At 40.7% G+C, this 18618-nt stretch overlaps 1 protein-coding gene across 7 annotated transcripts in view; it reads left to right on the top strand.

Moving 5' to 3' along the window:
* Positions 1-17939, top strand: part of LOC109098441 (semaphorin-6D-like) — a 108565-nt gene extending 90626 nt beyond the window's left edge. For 3 of the 7 annotated variants that reach the window (XM_042743657.1, XM_019112022.2, XM_019112023.2), the window contains 18 exons: positions 6460-6628; positions 7219-7330; positions 7477-7537; positions 7772-7834; positions 7936-8037; positions 8189-8279; positions 8885-9004; positions 9274-9362; positions 9894-10111; positions 10197-10328; positions 10530-10685; positions 11170-11343; positions 11665-11805; positions 11987-12064; positions 12343-12401; positions 12724-12780; positions 13269-13439; positions 14390-17939. In XM_042743657.1, coding sequence (XP_042599591.1) covers positions 6511-6628; positions 7219-7330; positions 7477-7537; positions 7772-7834; positions 7936-8037; positions 8189-8279; positions 8885-9004; positions 9274-9362; positions 9894-10111; positions 10197-10328; positions 10530-10685; positions 11170-11343; positions 11665-11805; positions 11987-12064; positions 12343-12401; positions 12724-12780; positions 13269-13439; positions 14390-15681 — 3234 coding nt within the window. In that variant the 5' untranslated portion in view covers positions 6460-6510 and the 3' untranslated portion in view covers positions 15682-17939. The remainder of the gene's footprint in view (positions 1-6459; positions 6629-7218; positions 7331-7476; positions 7538-7771; positions 7835-7935; positions 8038-8188; positions 8280-8884; positions 9005-9273; positions 9363-9893; positions 10112-10196; positions 10329-10529; positions 10686-11169; positions 11344-11664; positions 11806-11986; positions 12065-12342; positions 12402-12723; positions 12781-13268; positions 13440-14389) is intronic. The other 4 variants (XM_019112027.2, XM_019112028.2, XM_019112029.2 and 1 more) reach the window with 4 other exon arrangements.
* Positions 17940-18618: the final 679 nt, after the last annotated feature.

Genomic DNA, 18618 nt, shown 5'->3' with positions numbered 1-18618 from the left:
AGCATTTGATTCCTCAGTTGTAACGGGGAGATGTCAAGAGTCAGAAATTAACTCGGACTTTGGGCTAAAATACCACAGATAATTATAACACGGGGGCAAAATGCTCTTACAGTGAATTCCAATGTTTTTACATAACAATTGAAAAGTAAATAATAGAAATATTATGAAATACTTGTATTCATTCACTTTAGTGTCAATTTTAATTAAATTCATTTTAAATATTTGGCATTGCTTGTGATTTTTTTGAGGGGAAAACGCCCTCATAAAGGTCATAAATGCCCCTGAAAATCAATGCCAGTTAATTTCTGACAATGGGTGGAACAGATGTAGCCTATCTTAATGCACTTCAAACCCCTCCTGTCCCGTAATGATGAGGGATCCAAGTTCGCATAGTAATATAGAACAAGGCAGATTTAGAGCCTTAATTTAATCTAACCTTTGCCTAGGAGTTGCATCATAAAATTTAAACTGATGCGATCTCTTGAGCAACAAAACAATAATATCTCTACTGCCTGTAGAATATGGTCCGAGATAGAGGGAGGGAGAGAGAGTGTGTTGCCGTTGTTGTGTAAAGTGGGTTTTGGAGCCCACGGTCATGCATTAACACAATCAATTTCCCAGCAGAAGCCATTACCGACCCAACACTCTTCTGTTGTCTTTATGCATTTACTGCAACTCAAGAGATTCGTCACGCCTCGGCTCCAGCTTGAACGCTTTGATTCACATGCTCTGTTCAGAGACGGAGTTCAGGTCCGGTTCCGAGCGGAGAAGGTTTAGTTTGAAGATGCTTTATGTGGTTCATCTGAGAAACTGTTGAGTGACATCAGAGATGCGCTGTGAAAAACACGCACGTAGCAAATGAAACGAAAATAGTTTTTACGTGTAGTGACGGCCGTCAGAAGAATGAATGAACTACTGAGAGAATGAGTCGCTAAGGAAGAAATTGCAGTTACCACGTTTAGTTCTGTGTACGCGCAGAATGTTGCGTGTTGAGGCAAAATACTGAGGCAGGGGAGACTGAGGTATTTAAAATGATGTTATGTCACAAATTCATAGGCTACCATATTTGGGGTTGTAAGACAAATAGAAAACATACGTTTAAATTCTGTACATCTGTTGTACATCAAAGTTCATTTTCTTCAAAACAATTGTGATGCCATAACCTCAGTCCACCCATTTTATGTGAAACATGGTAATTTAACAAACAGAAAACATTTTAATTCAAAACCAGCAAGCAACAAATGTAGAACAAATACATAAAACATAAGCTAAAACATGTTTGTGCTGAGCTTTTGTTTAGATCGTGAGAACCGCATGTCCCCACAAGGACAGTAAAACCTGAAATCAAATACATTGTGTGAAGCAGCTTACCTTCCCAAGGAGGAAAAAAATAATAATAAACAAACTAAAAAATGTCTTCATTAAAATGCAGAAAAGGGTTAGGTTTAGGGGTCAGGGATAGAAAAATAGAATTTGCTTAGTATAAACACAGTGGAATTTCCACAATGACAGAAAAACAGGCTTTTGTAACATGCAGAGTAGCTTGTGTTGATGTACTGTATATCAAGTGAGCCTTACAACTTCTACTGTGACCTCAGAAGGGTGCTGGTGATTTATAATACTGATTTCACCCTGTAGCTGATTTTTAATTGGTTAAACGGTTTCGACTCCGTATTACAACACTCCCTGCTCTTCTCTAACCATTTCTTGCTGTTTGACCATATGGAAGTTAATGAGATATGCTGTTCTCCTAATGCATGCTTTTGTTAGTTTGTCCTTCATTAATGTCTGACATCGAGTTTAAGAGGTTCATCATTTAGAAATACTATAAACGCAAACCACAAGAGTGCACGGCCCCCCTGCGTTTCCGCTTATCTCTGCTGAACTTGTCAACCCTCTTTCAGAGAGCACCAGATACCATCTACCTCTCCTGAAACTTCACCGTGAAGCAGCCTCAGCACTTTTCATGTGGGTGTGTGAATAAAGTCAGTCACAACAGCTGGCCACATTGTGTCCACTAAGCCCACGCCAGTCCTGCTGTCTTGTGTTCAGCCTCGGTCAGGCTTGAGTAACTGATTTAACCTTTAAAGCATGGAAGTCTCCTCACTGGCCCAGAGTGAACAGACCCTGAGCTCTCTATTGTTCCCTTAACACACACACACACACACCTGCAGGAGGGGCTTTGGGAGAGTGGGGGTGGGGAGTAAGGGTGCACAGGTGGGGCAGTGACCCGTCTTACAGCTGTAGAGTAACAAGTTGTCACTCCTCAGCTGTAATCCTACTGTAAACAACTTTATGATTTCAGTACTTTTGTGTGGGAGAGCTCTAATCTCAGTGTGAGTCTCTCTGAAACCACACACATCACAACTGCTGAGTTGTGAAAATAGATACGAGGGCCCATATTTCAAGCTCATTTTGCAGTTTTATTGGGCAGTATCAACAATATCTTATGACAGTTTACCAATATCTTATACATTTTTACCAATATCTTAATTTTATTACTAAATAATATAGTTTTTTTTTATAAATAATAACTATAATTAAATATAATTAATTCTAGTTATTTATAAAAAAAAAAACTAATCTATCTATAAAACTATCTATAAATCCTGTCTACATATAACATATAGTATGTATATATTTTTTTATATATAAAAAAAAAGTGCATTATCCAGTTACTTATATACATTAGAAACGAGAGATACTTAACTGACTTGTAGAATTTTTATATTTGGACACAAACCAAAATATATAATTATTCATAAAGAATAGTACATTTTATTTTATCAAACTGATACTTTATCAAACTAATAGTTCAGACTCAAAATTTTGATATGATGAGCCACAGTGCCACAGATCAGAGTAAAATAGCTGATACATGCAAACCTGTGACTGCATGTTAATTTTCTATATTACATATGAATAGTTTTAAGTATATTTATTATACGTATATACGTTTATATATATATATATATATATATATATATATATATATATATATACTTTATACCTTTTAAAATGAAAAACAGTAAGCATTATAATTCAGACTCAAAATTCTGACAATACAACAGCGCAATATGCACACGTGTGACCACAAATTATTATTATTATTAGATTTAATTTATTTGTTTTTGTTTTTTAATGCAGAAACCTGGCAAAGTTGATTGCCAATCATAAATTATTAAACTGTTTTTTTGTTGTGCTTAACAAATACCGTTAATAACTAGTTCTACAACTTCACTGTATTATCACATTTTTCCAAGTTTCTTCTTTTTCTCTGATATGTAAATATTGTAAAGCAATCCTGAGCACTGATATCTGCTTGTATATATCTGCCACGGTATAGAGTCTCTAGCAGCTGGCACATTTTTGCCATTATGTGGTATATCATCATACTCGCCATCCCTATTTTACAGCTTCTGTTGGTTTATTCTTTCACCTTCTTTCTCAGTGTCAGGCCTCAGGCAGATCTGCAGGGTTCATATTAAACCAAAGCAAACTGATTGTGAACTGAACTCCTCGGTTAAGTGACATAATTCTCTCCTGCATCAGGATGCATGAAGCTAACCTGAGCACATCAGCTGCACCACTGGGGAGTGTTTATTTCACAAGGTTAACTGAAGCCACAGAACATCACCAACCGGCTTTGTTCTTTTGGACTTCACTCTCACATTTCCTGCAGCTGGACTCTCGTGGGCGGGCACTGGGTGGATCTGCTGCAGGCGATCTTACTGGAACGACCTGCCAACACAAGCGGTGTGCCAGCATCCCAGGAAACGCAGCCAAAAACATCAACGAGTGTGCAATTGCGTCGCACGGAGAGCAGCTGTAATGAGAGTAGCCGGGGAGCAGCTAAACACTAACAGGTTGCGTGACTAGTCGCTTCTCAACACAGGGCCTGTCCAGGCTCATACACCGGAGGGCAAGAATGGAAAACCAAACCAAGACATTCAATAGAAAACATGTTGCGCTGACTGTATATTGAAAAGAAATTCAAGCCGGCTGACCTTTGTATGTCCTTTGTTTCTGTTTTGCATTAGGTTTCTTTCGCTCTCTTTGCCCGAGCCTGGTGTTTTTCGTATGGCAGAATTGTTGTGGTATTGTAGCGTGTCTGCGTAACTCCCTGTGGTGTTTCTATGAATAATGATTAGAGCTTGTGAGGAATTTCTGTCATTGACAATGAATATGTTCCAGGGTGCTGGAAATATCCTTTATTACTCGAAGTAATATCCAGGCGGAGGAAATGATACAGCACTGTGAAGCTGTGATTAGACTCTCAGTGCTGTATTAAACTGGGGCTCCTCTTGTACACATCACCTAATCCATACAGTGTTTCCCGACCCCTCTGAGAGCACCATTCTGCTGATGTGTGCACTTCTGTACGGATCAAGGATGAGCCTGGGAAAAGAAATTCAATTGTAACTCTGTTACGATAGACGCATTTTTGACCCCTTTACCTTTGACTTCTACTGAGTGTCCAAATATTAAAGCTTTTAATCGCTCAAGCTCACATGGGCAAGGGCAACTTCATCTTCATTCTTGCCTCGTCTTCTGGTCTCTCCTTCTCTTCTCCTTTTCTCATCTTGTCTCGTCTTGATCCTTCTCTTTTTATCTCATATTATCTCTCAGGCTTGTCTCATACAGTGCGTCTTCCTCATCTTGTTTGTCCTGTTCTGTCTGTCCTTCTCTATTCTGTCTCCATTTTTGTCCATGTCACCTTGTCTTTTTTCACCTTGTCTCATCTTTATTTTCTTTTTCTTCTCTTTTTTATATAATCTGTTCTTTTTTCATCTCGTCTCTCCTTTTCTCATGTCTGTAATCTTTTCTCATGTAATCTGTTGTGTCCTTCTCATTTTATCTGTTCTATTTTATCTTGTCTTTGCTTCTTATGTCTCATTTTTCTCATCTTGCCCCTTTCTTTTCTCTTTCTTGTCTCATCTTCCCTTGTTTTCTTTTTTCTGTTTTATTTTTATGTCTCATATCCTCTCCTTTCTTCAATTCTTGCCTCATCTTGTCTTTTTTCCTTCTTATACTGTCTCTCCTTCTTATGCCTCTGGTCTCGTCTTGTCTCTCTTTTCTACTTGTCCATCTTATCTGGTGTGTCCTTCTCATCTATAAGATTTGTCTTGTCTCCTCGACCCTTCCATTTCTCATCTCATAATTTCTTTGCTATTCTTCACTTATTGTCTCATACGTTCTATTCTCATCCTTTTCTCAGCTCCTTTCCTTGCTTCAATTCTTGCCTCTTCTTGTCTCTTCTTTTCATCTCATGTTGTCTCTCATGCTTGTCTCAGCACCTCTTGTTTCCTTTTTCTCATTTTGACCTTTTATTGTCTCACTTTTGTCTCATCTTGCCATTTTCCTTCCTTTTTTTCCTTTTTCCTTTAAATTTTCTTGTCTTTGTTTCTAAGCTCGTCTTTTGTCTCTCCATCTCTTTTCATAACTTTGTCTTCTCAAATCATCAACCATTTCTCTCATCTCATACAAGAAATTGCCAGAGAAAGAGTCATTTCTATTGATCCAATCAAAGCACGATAGCCCAGAATCCCTTGCAGTCAGCCTGTAGAAATGAAGATCCATTATGGCAACAGATGAGCAGAGAACCTCCCTTCCTTGAAGGACTGTGGATCGTATTTCATAAGGAGAATTTCCCTAGGTCACATCCCATTCAGCTGATCAATCAACAGCTAATCAATAATAGCAGGGTGGTACAGGCAGCATATGCATATTACAGGATGGTAGCAGGTGTGCGGGGCTGCTAATTGCAAAAATGTCAATACTTTATGTGAGCATGTGTGGTGAGATGCGCTCAGGAAGTGGTTGAGGCCTGACTCACTCTCTCTCTTTCTGCCAAGCTGTTTGTTGTCTTCATGTAAATTGTTTATATCCGTTCGGGCTTTGCTGGCATGAATAATTTGTAGCTTTATAAATATTTGACTTTACACTGCTCATTAATATGCACAGATGATTGTCTCTCCAGGACACAACCCCAACCACAGCACGCAGACCTCTGAAAATCTTCCTGTTTGGATGTCCATTAGGAGACTTCTGTGCAAGGCACAGCTAACACACTCCCAATCATAGTACTCAGTCCAAACACACATACACATTTAATAGTACACAAATTCCATTCTAAAATACAGTGTACATGTGCATCAGAGCTAGCTGATAACAGCATTCACGTTTGTGGTGTCTTAAGCGCTCGCTTTCCACTCCCTCTTTGTCTGTTTTTTGACCTTCCTCTCATGGACAGATTTTCAATCATGGGTATTGGCTGCCAAATACACACACACTAAATGATCTGTTGGGAGTGAACCTGCACGTGTATACACAAAAACCAGGCGTTCTAATCTACACAGCAAATCCTGACAGAGGTCATGCACAAAAATCACGAGAGCAAGTATTTAAAAATAGTGGCTGATGTATGTTGACATCTGCATGTGTTTGTGTGTGTTACAGGTAACATCTACATAAGTGCAGTACAGGAGGTGTGTGCCCTCTGTGCCAGCGATGGGGTGGCGAGAACTGACGATTGACCTGCTGCTGCTACTGCTTCTGGTGGCATCCCATCTGGAGGCTGTGAGCTTTCCTGAGGACAACATCCCTTTAGATGCTGTGGATCGACACTGTAAGAACCAGACTCCAGACTGCTTCTGAATTGCCCCCATCTACATAGGATCTTTATCAAAAAAAAAAAAAAATCATACTGGTGTTTCTTGAACTAAGGGCACTTTTGGCAGTGCAGGCTTTTAGAAAGTAAACTGCCATGAAGCACACTTTTTTTACACTCTCACTAGTGCATCACATTTCCCATGAACAATGGCTAGTGGATATACATGCAACACAATTTTTTTTGTTAGTTTTGTCTGTCAATGGAAATTTTCGGTTTGCATTTTCTGTATTGCACAAAACAGCGATACTTTTTGCATAATTTAACAAAATTACACTTGGGCACACAATAAAAATATTGCCATGTTCTCTGTAAAAAGACATGCACATATAAAGTAATTGGATTAGCGCTGCTGTGCTCTGCAGTGAGAAAACACTCCAGCATGCTGACAGTGCAGTCGCTGAACGTCAATGCGGGACCTGCATTCATTACTTTAGCAAAGTCTTTCTTCAGGGCAGTTTAACATGCAGTTGCCACAGCCAATCAATACCAACATTGATCTCTGTTGACGCTAATACTGAATAACGGCGCATCTGCTTGTTCCACAGATGCACGACAGTACCCCGTGTTTCGTGGACGCCCCTCTGGCAACGAATCTCAGCACAGACTGGACTTTCAGCTGATGACCAAGATTCATGATACGCTTTTCATCGCGGGCAGGTAAGTCAGCACAGGATGTGAAAGTGAGATCTTCGACCGTTTGACCTGTTCAGATGAGCTGTTTGATGATCAGTAGAACTATGAGTAGTAATTTGTGTGAAAACTGTCTCTCTCTCTCTCTCCCTCTCTCTCTCTTTCTCTCACAGGGACCAGGTGTATTTAGTGAGTCTGAGAGAGTCCTACAGGAACGAGATTATTCCATACAGGGTGGGTTCACAGTAAATAAACTTATGACCATAGTGCTCTTGTCCCATTGAGGCGCGCCAAGTGATAAAAACTATCTCTTGTTGATCTAAGTTCCAATTCCAGTCATCAAAGCACTTTCTGTAAATCGTTAGGTTTCTGTTTCTGTCTTTCTGTCCCTGCCCATGATGTAGCACATTGTTAATGTTTAAGATTGTGGGAAACTGTGTCTAATGGTGATGGTCTGTGATGTCACAGAAGCTAACGTGGCGGTCGGGACAGGCGGACAGGGAGACGTGCGCCATGAAGGGAAAGCACAGAGTGAGTCCTCCACCTTTTCAGCATAAATCAGCCGTCTCTGGTTTTGTTGTATTTACAGTGCTGAAGCAACCATAAATCTCACTGTCTTGTCTTCCTCTCAGGACGAGTGCCATAATTTCATTAAAGTCCTGGTTCCGAGAAACGATGATCTTGTGTTCATCTGCGGCACAAATGGTTTCAATCCCATGTGCCGTTACTACAGGGTAAGTCACACTGCTAGGGCTACGTGACTGTCTGCCTGTTGTTCTGCTTTTAATAAGTGACTGGTTAATGTGGATAGGAGCAGTTTACAGTATAATGAAGATAAGAACTCTGGATCGCTATATCTTCTATCTATTTCCTTCTCTTATGTAGTTGGATAACTTGGAGTTTGATGGGGAAGAGATCAGCGGTTTGGCACGATGCCCGTTTGACGCCAAGCAGACGAACGTTGCCCTGTTTGCTGGTATGAGAGCTGTCATGATAATGAGGAGGATGATGAATAACTTTGCCATGAATTTTAAAGGTTTTGGATAAAAGTAACACTCCAATGAAAGCCGAGACTTATGTTGCGCATAAATCAGAAGCCGCGAAAACGTCCTGTCTTCACGCCAGCTCTGTTAGTATACAGACAGGAACGGCACAACCTGGCGAGAATTAGCACACTGTGATGTCACGTGTGTGTCTGAATGAGTCTGTACAGGCCACACACTACATAAAACCTCCATTTCAAATATCTAAATATTTTTAAAGCATTAAACTCACTAAATGTAACTAGATTCATGCTTGAAACAAGAAATTATTATTATTATTCTTATTATGACTGAAAGATTATTTATTTTTTAGTACCTGGAACATATTAAATAGCAGGAACAAGGAAGTTAAAAAGCAAAAAGTGTTATGAAATATCTTGTTCATTGTATCATGCATTTATGATTGTGAACAACCAGAGTGTGAATAAAGCCTTTAGTGTTCTGAGACGTGTGCTGAGCTCCAAGTATATTACTTGAGTTGTATATAATTATGTAATGAAGATAAAGTGTGTTTTAAGCTCACATATTTATGTCATAGATGGTAAGCTGTACTCAGCAACCGTGGCAGACTTCCTGGCCAGTGATGCTGTGATTTATCGCAGCATGGGAGATGGTTCTGCCCTACGCACCATCAAGTATGACTCCAAGTGGTTAAAAGGTACAGAAACTCTTGCTTGTCTGCTTCATATTCACACTTTGTTAACCTTGCTGAACCCAGTACACATCTGACCCATAACCTGTAACCATACCTAAAAGAAGTGGGTCAGTGTGGGAGAAAGAAAATGGTGCGTGTTGATGTAAAATGCAGCTTCCTGTGGCACAATCTAGGTCAACACTTAGCCATACACTCATCCAACAAAAACACATCAAAATTTAACTTGGGGTCAGCGGCGGAGATGCTAATGCTTCTCTTTCTTTCTTTTCCAGAGCCACATTTTCTCCATGCCGTGGATTATGGGGATTTCGTCTACTTTTTTTTCAGAGAAATCGCAGCCGAGCACAACAACTTGGGAAAGGTATGACTTGCTATGAAATGTGCAATGTTAACACTGCTACGGGTGCTATTTCACAAAACACACACAAAAAGGTAATGTGATGGTACCATGGTATATTGATGTTATCAGATGGTAATACCATGGTATCTGAACTCGAATGATGTAGTTCTGATTTGTATGTTAATGTAGTATTAATAGGCTTTTATTAGAGATGAGTGTTTGTCACAGAGGGTCAATATATCATCCATTGCCTTAGGATTTGCTTTAAATTGGCCTATATAATGACTTCTTTGTACCACAAACTAATGAATATTAAAGTTTAGTTAATATTGCAGTCAACACCTGCATTGATAGCAGGTTTTACAATAGTGAATTATTAAGATGATTACATGGTGCTAATTCAAGCCCTCTAGCACATTGCAGTTTTGTTCTATCGAAGAGAAAAAGAAATGTTTCTTGCGTATATTTAGATTTGACTTAGCCATTGAGGAGATAGATCTATTATTTAGAGAGCGATGCTGAGTTTCTCCTGCTATTTTTCTCTCGCTGCAGGCGGTTTACTCCAGAGTGGCTCGGATCTGTAAAAATGACATGGGAGGGTCTCAGCGGGTGCTTGAAAAACACTGGACATCTTTTGTTAAGGCTCGCCTAAACTGTTCTGTTCCTGGAGAATCGTTTTTCTACTTTGACGTCCTCCAGGCTATTACAGACATCATCGACATTAATGGGGTGCCTTTTGTGGTTGGAGTTTTCACCACCCAGTTAAACAGGTAAAGCTCGTCACAATCCTTTCCAGAAAAACTCCACATGGAAACAGATGTAATAGCACTAACGCGCCGTTTCTGATTTATTTAGTATCCCTGGCTCCGCGGTGTGTGCGTTCTCCATGGCGGACATTGAGAAAGCATTCCGTGGCCGTTTCAAAGAGCAAAAGACGGCAGATTCAGTGTGGACGCCATTTCCAGAGGATAAGCTGCCCAAGCCTAGGTTGGTGTATGCACTAGTGCATGACGGGCTAATCATTGTGAGATTAATAATTAACAAGCGATAATTGGACATGCTGCATATTTAACCTGTGTGTGCAGTGGCCATATGGAGGCGGGTATAGATTTACAGGCATGTGGCACATGGCTCTTTGCCTTCTTTCCCTCAACTGGAACTGGATGTGTGTGCGTTTTGTCTTTTCAGACCCGGGTGCTGTGCGGGACACAGTTCAGCAGAGTCTTACAAAACCTCCATCGAGTTTCCAGACGAGACCCTTCAGTTCATCAAGTCACACCCTCTCATGGACGCCTCAGTCCCCTCCATTGGAGACGAGCCGTGGTTCACCAAAACAAGAGTCAGGTATGGGCACACTGCCACCATTCAGCCCAGTCTGAAAAACCTTGATCTGACACTCTCGCAGGATTTGTTGCAACCAAGATATTTGACAAACAGCACAGTGTGCCCACTTGGACAGGAAAAGCCACCAGCTCTCTTTAGTTTATGTGTATAATCAGAATTTTTTTTTTGATATCCATCAGAAAGAAATTTAATACTCGCACAAATTCTTATATAAAACATATAATAACATAACAACACATTGAGCAGTTTGCCATCTAGACCCAGTGTCAGCTGTTAAATAAGTATCGGGTAAACAGCAAACAGCATTGGTTTCACGTTCTAAACAACTGGCACGCCTAATTTAACTACTTCAGGTCTTGATAGATGTGTCGCGTTTCAACATGTTTTGTCCTGTGTCAGCTCAAGTTAGGCTGTTGTAAATTAGGCGTCTCCTTGTAACTGAAAAGCAGCCTTGTACTCAAGTGTTTTTCCTTCATCTTTGTAGGTACAGGCTCACGGCACTCGCCGTTGATAACACCGCAGGACCCCATAAGAATTACACAGTGGTTTTCATTGGCTCTGAGGCTGGCATCGTGCTAAAAGTTCTGGCCAAGACATCCCCACTGTCTTTGAATGACACCATCCTACTGGAGGAGATTGACGTTTTCAACCAAGCCAAGTATGTTTTTCGACCTATAATTATCTCATGATCAGTCTCTAAAGACACAATCATTTTATGAAGAAGTCTTGGCTATTTACCAAGAAATGACTCCCAAATTATCCTTTTATGACCTGAATGACAGTTTTGGATCCTTTGAGATGAGATTAGATCTGTTTAATGTGAAAGCAAAAGGTTTTCACTTTCCCTCATCAATGTGTTTTTTTGTTCTCTTTCTGCTGAACTGTGTGACTGAAAAAAGCAGTGACTGACGGATAGATCTGATAACGTGATTTATCTGTTCTTCATGGTCTCCCTCCCTCCGTTCTGTTTTTCTCCCAGGTGTTTATCCAGCAATGAGGACGATCGGCGAATTCTGTCTTTCCACCTAGATAAAGACACCCACACACTCTATGTGGCCTTTTCCAGCTGTGTGGTCAGAATACCACTCAGCCGCTGCGAACGACATAGTTCCTGTCAAAAGTGAGTCCTGAACGCAGCTCTGTTTATACAGGCAGCAAAATCAAAATACATTTTTTTGCCATATCCAATTCAAATATATTTCATTTTTGTAGTCTGAACAGCCTGAAACCTCCTTAACCATTGTGTGGTGTGTTCGTTTTACATATTGTGTAGTTAGAAACATTTGTTTTTTGTGTTGCAGGTCTTGCATTGCTTCTAGAGACCCATACTGCGGCTGGATGTCACATGGAGCTTGTGAGCGTATTCCTGCATCTATGCAGTAAGTCAATCACAAAAATATTCAAATTTACCTAAAAAATATACTGAGAACACTATACTTACTAATTGTCACTGCAACCGATACCCTACAAAGCAGAGCTAGATTCTCTCTTTTTCTCTCTTAACAGTTATCTTTTCTACTTTTATTCTTTCTAAAATATACATTTTATGTTTTGATGCATGTTGTTTTTAATAAATAACAGACAAAACAATGTATAATGATGTTGCCCATTCTTAGTACAAACTCATTATCTTATTACTCTTTTTCCTGTTTTGCAGAACTGGTTATGAGCAAGATGTTGAATACGGCAACATAGCTCACCTCGGCGATTGTCATGGTGAGCTCATCAACACGTGCCCCTTTTCAGAAACATTAGTTTGTAGTTGTGACGTCAATAACCCCCTCACACTCTCAGCTGATGGAAATTAACACATATCACACAAACATCATACTAATTCCTCTGACAATTAAACACTCACACATACATTGTGTAGGCCTTAACTTTACAGAAAGTGAAAGAGCGATACAGTGTAAACCAGAGGGAAACAAACACTTTTTATTCTTTTGTAATTTAATAAGAACAGTTTTAGCGCTTTTATAATTTCAAACTTTTATTTTTGTTGTTTTATGCTGATTTACTGTTCCTTTAATTCTTTTAGAATTTTTGGCCACTACATCAGCGCCAGATTTCAAATCATATGGCGACCCAACCTCTGGTTAGTTTCCTGTACTGCACTGGTTTCATTCATTGAATTCATCTTTCTCCCTTTCTTTTCTCCTCTACTGCTGCACCTACCCTCATTCCTGTGCTTTTCATCATATTATCCCCATTATCACTGAGAGGCACCTGATCTCTCAGCACCAGCTTGTCCATCATTTCATCCATTCATTCTTTCGTTCTTGCATGGATATGTGTTGCCTCCACCTTGTCATCTCCCTGGAATATATTGTTGTCTCCTCATTCTATTAGAGATAATCTTCATCCTTTCCCTCCTCTCAGGCTGAAATTTTCCTTACCTGGGACTCTGCACAGTCATTACTTTCCTGTAATGGTTTAAAACATCAGAGTCAATCTCATCTAAAAATTAACCTCAATGAATCGAATTAACTGACGTATGACCGTTCTGTCAGTATGTACTAACCCGATCGTTACGTTGCGCCTATATTGGGCTCCAATTCTATAACAGTTTGTTTGTCGCTACAGACATGGAGTTGCCATCATCGTCAGTCACAGTGCCCGTGACCTCTGAACCCATACAATCACCCCAAACCATCCCCACTCAGATACCCCAACTCTTTGGCTCACGGAAATTTGTGCTCCATGATGACCCAGCCACTTCACATTCTGTTGAGCATATACCAGGTGTGCTGGAGGGTAAGGCCTTTACCAGAGCGCTTAGCGCTGCTGCATGGAATTCTGGGTAATAGCTGCTATTAGTGCTGCTAGTCTACTGAGAGAGTGCAAACATCTCTGATAGCAGCCCATTCCTTACCAAAATGGCATGATAAGCAATTCTGCACTGAGTCACACTACATTAGCAAAGTAGGGATGCAGACTCCTAGTGCAAGTGCTCTTGAAAACTTTCAGGTCAGCACTATGCCTTGTTGTCTTGAAGTGAATAGAGATGATACAAGCAGCTATACTTAGATTCCATCAGCGTATAAAGCTTTTTATTATTATTTTCCCTACTTTTAAAAATCTTTTGTTACTATGATTTGTCCTCCATGTTTAACTTTTTTTTCTATATGTTTTCATTTAATGCATTTTCTATGGCATTTTTTGTTCAGTCTGTCTTAAATGGCTACATCTTTATCTTCTTTCATCCTTTTCTTTCTCTGCCCTTGGTTTTGAGTTTTAGAGAATCTTTCAAAGGCCTTGCCACTAAGCAACACTTTTAATCTCCTTTCGAGGAACATTATTCACCAGCTAACTCTTTCGAATATATGTGGACACTAACAACACTCACCCCTGGGTGCTAGACGAAGACAGCGGGCTTAATTCTCTTTGGGAAAACTCTCATGTAAAGCAATAACATACTAACTCACCTGACGCTGCAACCCATGTGCAATAAAATGTTCCACCACACCACTTTACTCACCTTCACTAATATAATAACAGGATATCTCATTGTATTTTCTGAATGCTAAGTAGATTTCTTTAAAAAGCTTTTTATATGCTGGAAATAACAGTTGTTTGCTTTTGATTCACACCAAATTTTTAAGCATCCTTTGCGGGGGGGAAAGGACTTTTTGCTTTAAGCGAGAACTATTCAGTGATCAACTGTGCAAGTGTGTTAACATGGTATTTGGCTATCTGTGTTGCAGGCGTGTGGGAAATACAAGCAGGTGAATCTAACCAGATGGTGCACATGAATATCCTTATCTCCTGTGTGTTAGCTGCATTTCTGCTCGGTGCATTCATCGCTGGCATGGTCGTTTACTGCTATAGAGATGCCTTCCTTCGCACTCCACGCAAGATCCAAAAAGATGCAGAGTCAGCACAGTCCTGCACTGATTCCACTGGCAGCTTTGCCAAGCTCAACGGTCTGTTTGACAGTCCTGTGAAAGAGTACCAACCCAATATGGATACTCCCAAACTTTACACCAACCTGTTAAGCAATGGGAGGGAGGTGCCAACCACCGGAGACACAAAGACGATGCTCCTGAGTGGACAGCCACCAGAACTAGCAGCACTGCCTACACCCGAGTCCACACCTGTGCTTCAACAGAAGAGCCTTCAGCCAATTAAGAACCAATGGGAGAGAGCTCACGGAAAGATAAGTGGCTCCCGCAAAGATGGGCCACCCAAGAGTCCGCAGTATCTTCCCTCCAGTCCCCCTCCCCATTCTACCATCAGTAATCCCCACATCCCCAGTGCCGTGGTACTGCCCAATGCCACACATGAGAACAGGGCATCCTTCAGTAATCCTGAAGGGCCTCAAGCAGAAAAGAAGATCCAGAATAGTGATCAACATGGTTCCAAATCTGGCCGTAAAGACCAGCGGCGCACTGTGGATGCCAGGAACACCCTGAACGACCTCTTGAAGCACCTGAATGATAGCAACCCAAAGGCCATCATGGTGGAGATGCCCAAATCCCGACAGCACTTGATGCTGGAACCCATTGTAAGCCCAACAGAGATTCCCCCCAAAGTCCCAAGCCGAGAGGCCTCCTTGTACTCTCCCTCTTCCTCTCTGCCCAGGAATAGCCCGACCAAGAGAATGGATGTGCCGACTACACCAACATCACCCACAGGGCAGATGGGAACTCTCGAGAGACAGCGGTATCACCGCAGCTCATCTCAGCGACACTCCATATCCTCGCCGCCCAAAGGGCTGCACTCACCTAGCGGGGCCATAGTGTCCCGGCAACCTAGTATGAACAGAGGTGGGTACATGCCCCCAACTCCTAGCCCACCCACTAGACTAGACTCTCATGGGGTACCGATGGCTATGACACCTTCTGTATCCCGGCAGAGCAGCTACAGTGGTCATGGATCTTTACCACGAACGTCCATCAAACGGACAGCATCGTTAAAGCCCGATGTGCCCCCTAAACCCAATGGCTTTGCACCACAGACTGCACAAATGAGGGCAGTGAACAAGTATAGCTACTGAAATGCTTAGCAGGATCTTACTCAATGAATGGACAGTGGGAGTAAAAGTGTTTGACCCGCAGAGATATGGCATGCCAGTCTTCATTCCCTATGAAGGGAAATTAATCGGATGGCAGAGCTTCTGTTTCGGGTAGTTGTGCTAGTTCTCAATGACGTTGTCCTGTCACGCTTAAGTGGCAGGTGACGGATTCTGATCTTTAAGGCGGCAGGGACGCCTAAGGTCATGGGTCACAGCTGACATGCAGCATAAAGCAGCTGCGTAGTTGCTGTGGTGATCGGGGCAGCGTATGCTCCCCTATGCACTGTTCTCCCCATCAATGTGAACTGTATTTGTTAGACTGTTTGGAAAATATGATATTCTTGCTTGGATATCTCTCCAGAAGACAGGCAGAGTGAAAGGGACATGTTGCGTGTCTGTGTTTGATTAGTCTCTTGGGCTAACCAGTGTGCATTCATTTACCATGTTTTTTTTTTCAGTAAACTGAGAACAAGCTTGAGTCATCGCTGTCATAAAACTAAATTCCATTTATGGTGCATTAACATCAGATGTGTTGGACGCAGAAGTCCAGACATTAATTAATAATTTCTGTGTGCAAAGGAAATGTCCAGGGCTCCTGCTTGGACTACTGATTTTAAAACTCACAGGGTAAAAGTGCCCTCAACATTTGTGCTGCTAAGTGTAGACGATGACAATGTTTAACATACTCCAGTGTGGCATTTCATGCAGCAGTTCTGTGTGTCAAGCTGCGTCAAGCTTTTAAACCCACAGGCTCAGCACAGGATCACGCTGGTCAAATGTAAAATGTTCTCTTTGGTCATTTTTAGTTCCAGAAAATCACTGGGAATCCCATAAAGTCAACTTTCAACTATGACGTAAGGCAGATCATTGATCAACCTCTCTCCTTTCTTACATGCCAAGCAAGCACTGCTGTTGGGTCTGTGAAGTTCAAGACAATTTTTGTCTCCTTTTACATTCTTGAATATTCCTTGCAGTTTACACCATTTCAGAGAGCTTGCTTTTTGGTTCCTGGGCAAAGTATTACATAAAACTGCAAACAGCACATTCCTTACTATAAAGCACTACTCAACTCTGTGGCAAAACCCAACCTCAGCTCCATACTAGACCCTAGACTCCATACTAGTTACGCTTCACTTTGCTTGTTTAAAAGAACAGAGGCCTCAATTGCATACTCACTATAAGTGTACAATCACTGCAATACCTACCACTGTGTCTTGCAGAGTCGTGCCAGTGATAGCGTTATTGTAAATATACAACTATTTAAGTGTGGATATTTTCAAGGCAAGTTTACCTGGATCAGTGTATTTGTGTGCCTTATTAAAGTCATGAGAGCGCAGACATCAGACAAATATTTTTTGGTTGGATATGAGCAGGGAGGTTACCCAAGGGTGAAATTTTAGGAATCGGTCATTGCAAAAACCATAATGATTGACCAGTAATCAGAAAATTTGGAGTGGGGGCAGGTGCATCCCCTCAGTATTTGCAGTGACTACGGCCCTGGGAGATCATGATATGGCTTTAGAAAAAATATATATATTAATTACTTGGCCATTTCCTTATTGCCATTTTATTTTTATGCATTTCTGGAAGGTGCTAATTTGCAATGTTGAGATCCCATGCAGTGAATGTATTATGAATCTAAAATGTATATCACCTAACTCTTAGCTCACAATATGTCACAACATTTAATGAGGTCAAGACAAGTTGTGCTTTCATAGCACATCTACGATTATCTACGATTAGAGACTCACAGTTTTTTTAAATTACTTAGGAATTTTAGTATATTGAGGGGAAACTTGCCTGTTCAATTCCAAAGCTTCATGTTTGTTTACATGTTCTGATTGTATTAGAGCAGCAGAGCGGAGGCTGGTGCATCATCACCTGCTAAAGATCAGTTTTATTAAAGGAGAGAGAGTTGATCCTGTGCTCTGGTTCAAGTTGTCCTGTGTTGAGCTGCCTTGTATATTGCGATATAAATCTGCAATCTGACTTCAAGCCTTTACTGTTCAGTCAATACTCTACGTGCAAAGAAACCAGACTGGTCAACCTTTTATTTTGAATACTGTGCAAACATTGGCAGTTGAAATACAGCTTTTCCTTTCTGGAATATTTTAATGTGTAGATATTGTAAAGCTGTACTGTGAAAGTGTAAATAATTACAGTCATTGTTTAAGAATATTTTTGTTGACTTTTTTTAACACAGCATGTATAGTTGAATTAAAATATTACTGCACAGAAAATGTTTTCTTTCCTTCTTTGATAATAATGAATGATACCTCTGTAACAAATACTTGTAAGACAGAAAATAATATAATATGCAGTCATGGGGACACCCAAGAACCATTGAATTTGCCATCCCTGATATTTTTAGTGAACTCTTCCTTTAAATCTTAAGCAAGTTTCATGCCCAATTCAAATTTTCTGAAATGCAAATATTTTGCAAATGAACACTGAACCCCAACACATGCTGACAATCCTTCTGCATGTTAAATCTGTGGGCTGAAACTCAGAGCTGCACGACTGATGTCTTCACTGATGAGAGACTTAGCACAGACTTTATTTTTAGACCCTTGTTTTGAAATCTCGGTGGAGAATAAGCCATTCCACATCTCATTGGGAAATCCTCCAAAGTCATTTGTAAGCTGAGCACCCAACATCTGCTCCACTGACTCAGACTACAGCCACATACACATAAGCTCAAACACACACACACACACACACACACACACAGATAGCATCAGGTATCCAAGATCTTATGAGAGACTTCTCTAGAATTTCAGTAGTGGCCAATCTTTTGAATGTTTAAGTCAGACACGTCTGGGCTGGTATATTCAAGAATTTACCACAGAATGTTTATAGTTATGGTTAAGATAAACAAAGTGGAAAGTTGAGAAAGTTTGTCCAAACAACCAATGAAAT

This window comes from Cyprinus carpio, chromosome B18 (genome assembly GCF_018340385.1).
Source record: "Cyprinus carpio isolate SPL01 chromosome B18, ASM1834038v1, whole genome shotgun sequence".
NCBI lineage: Eukaryota > Metazoa > Chordata > Actinopteri > Cypriniformes > Cyprinidae > Cyprinus > Cyprinus carpio.
The sequence above is the reverse complement of the archived record's forward strand: the minus strand, read 5'-3'. Positions and strand labels throughout refer to the sequence as shown.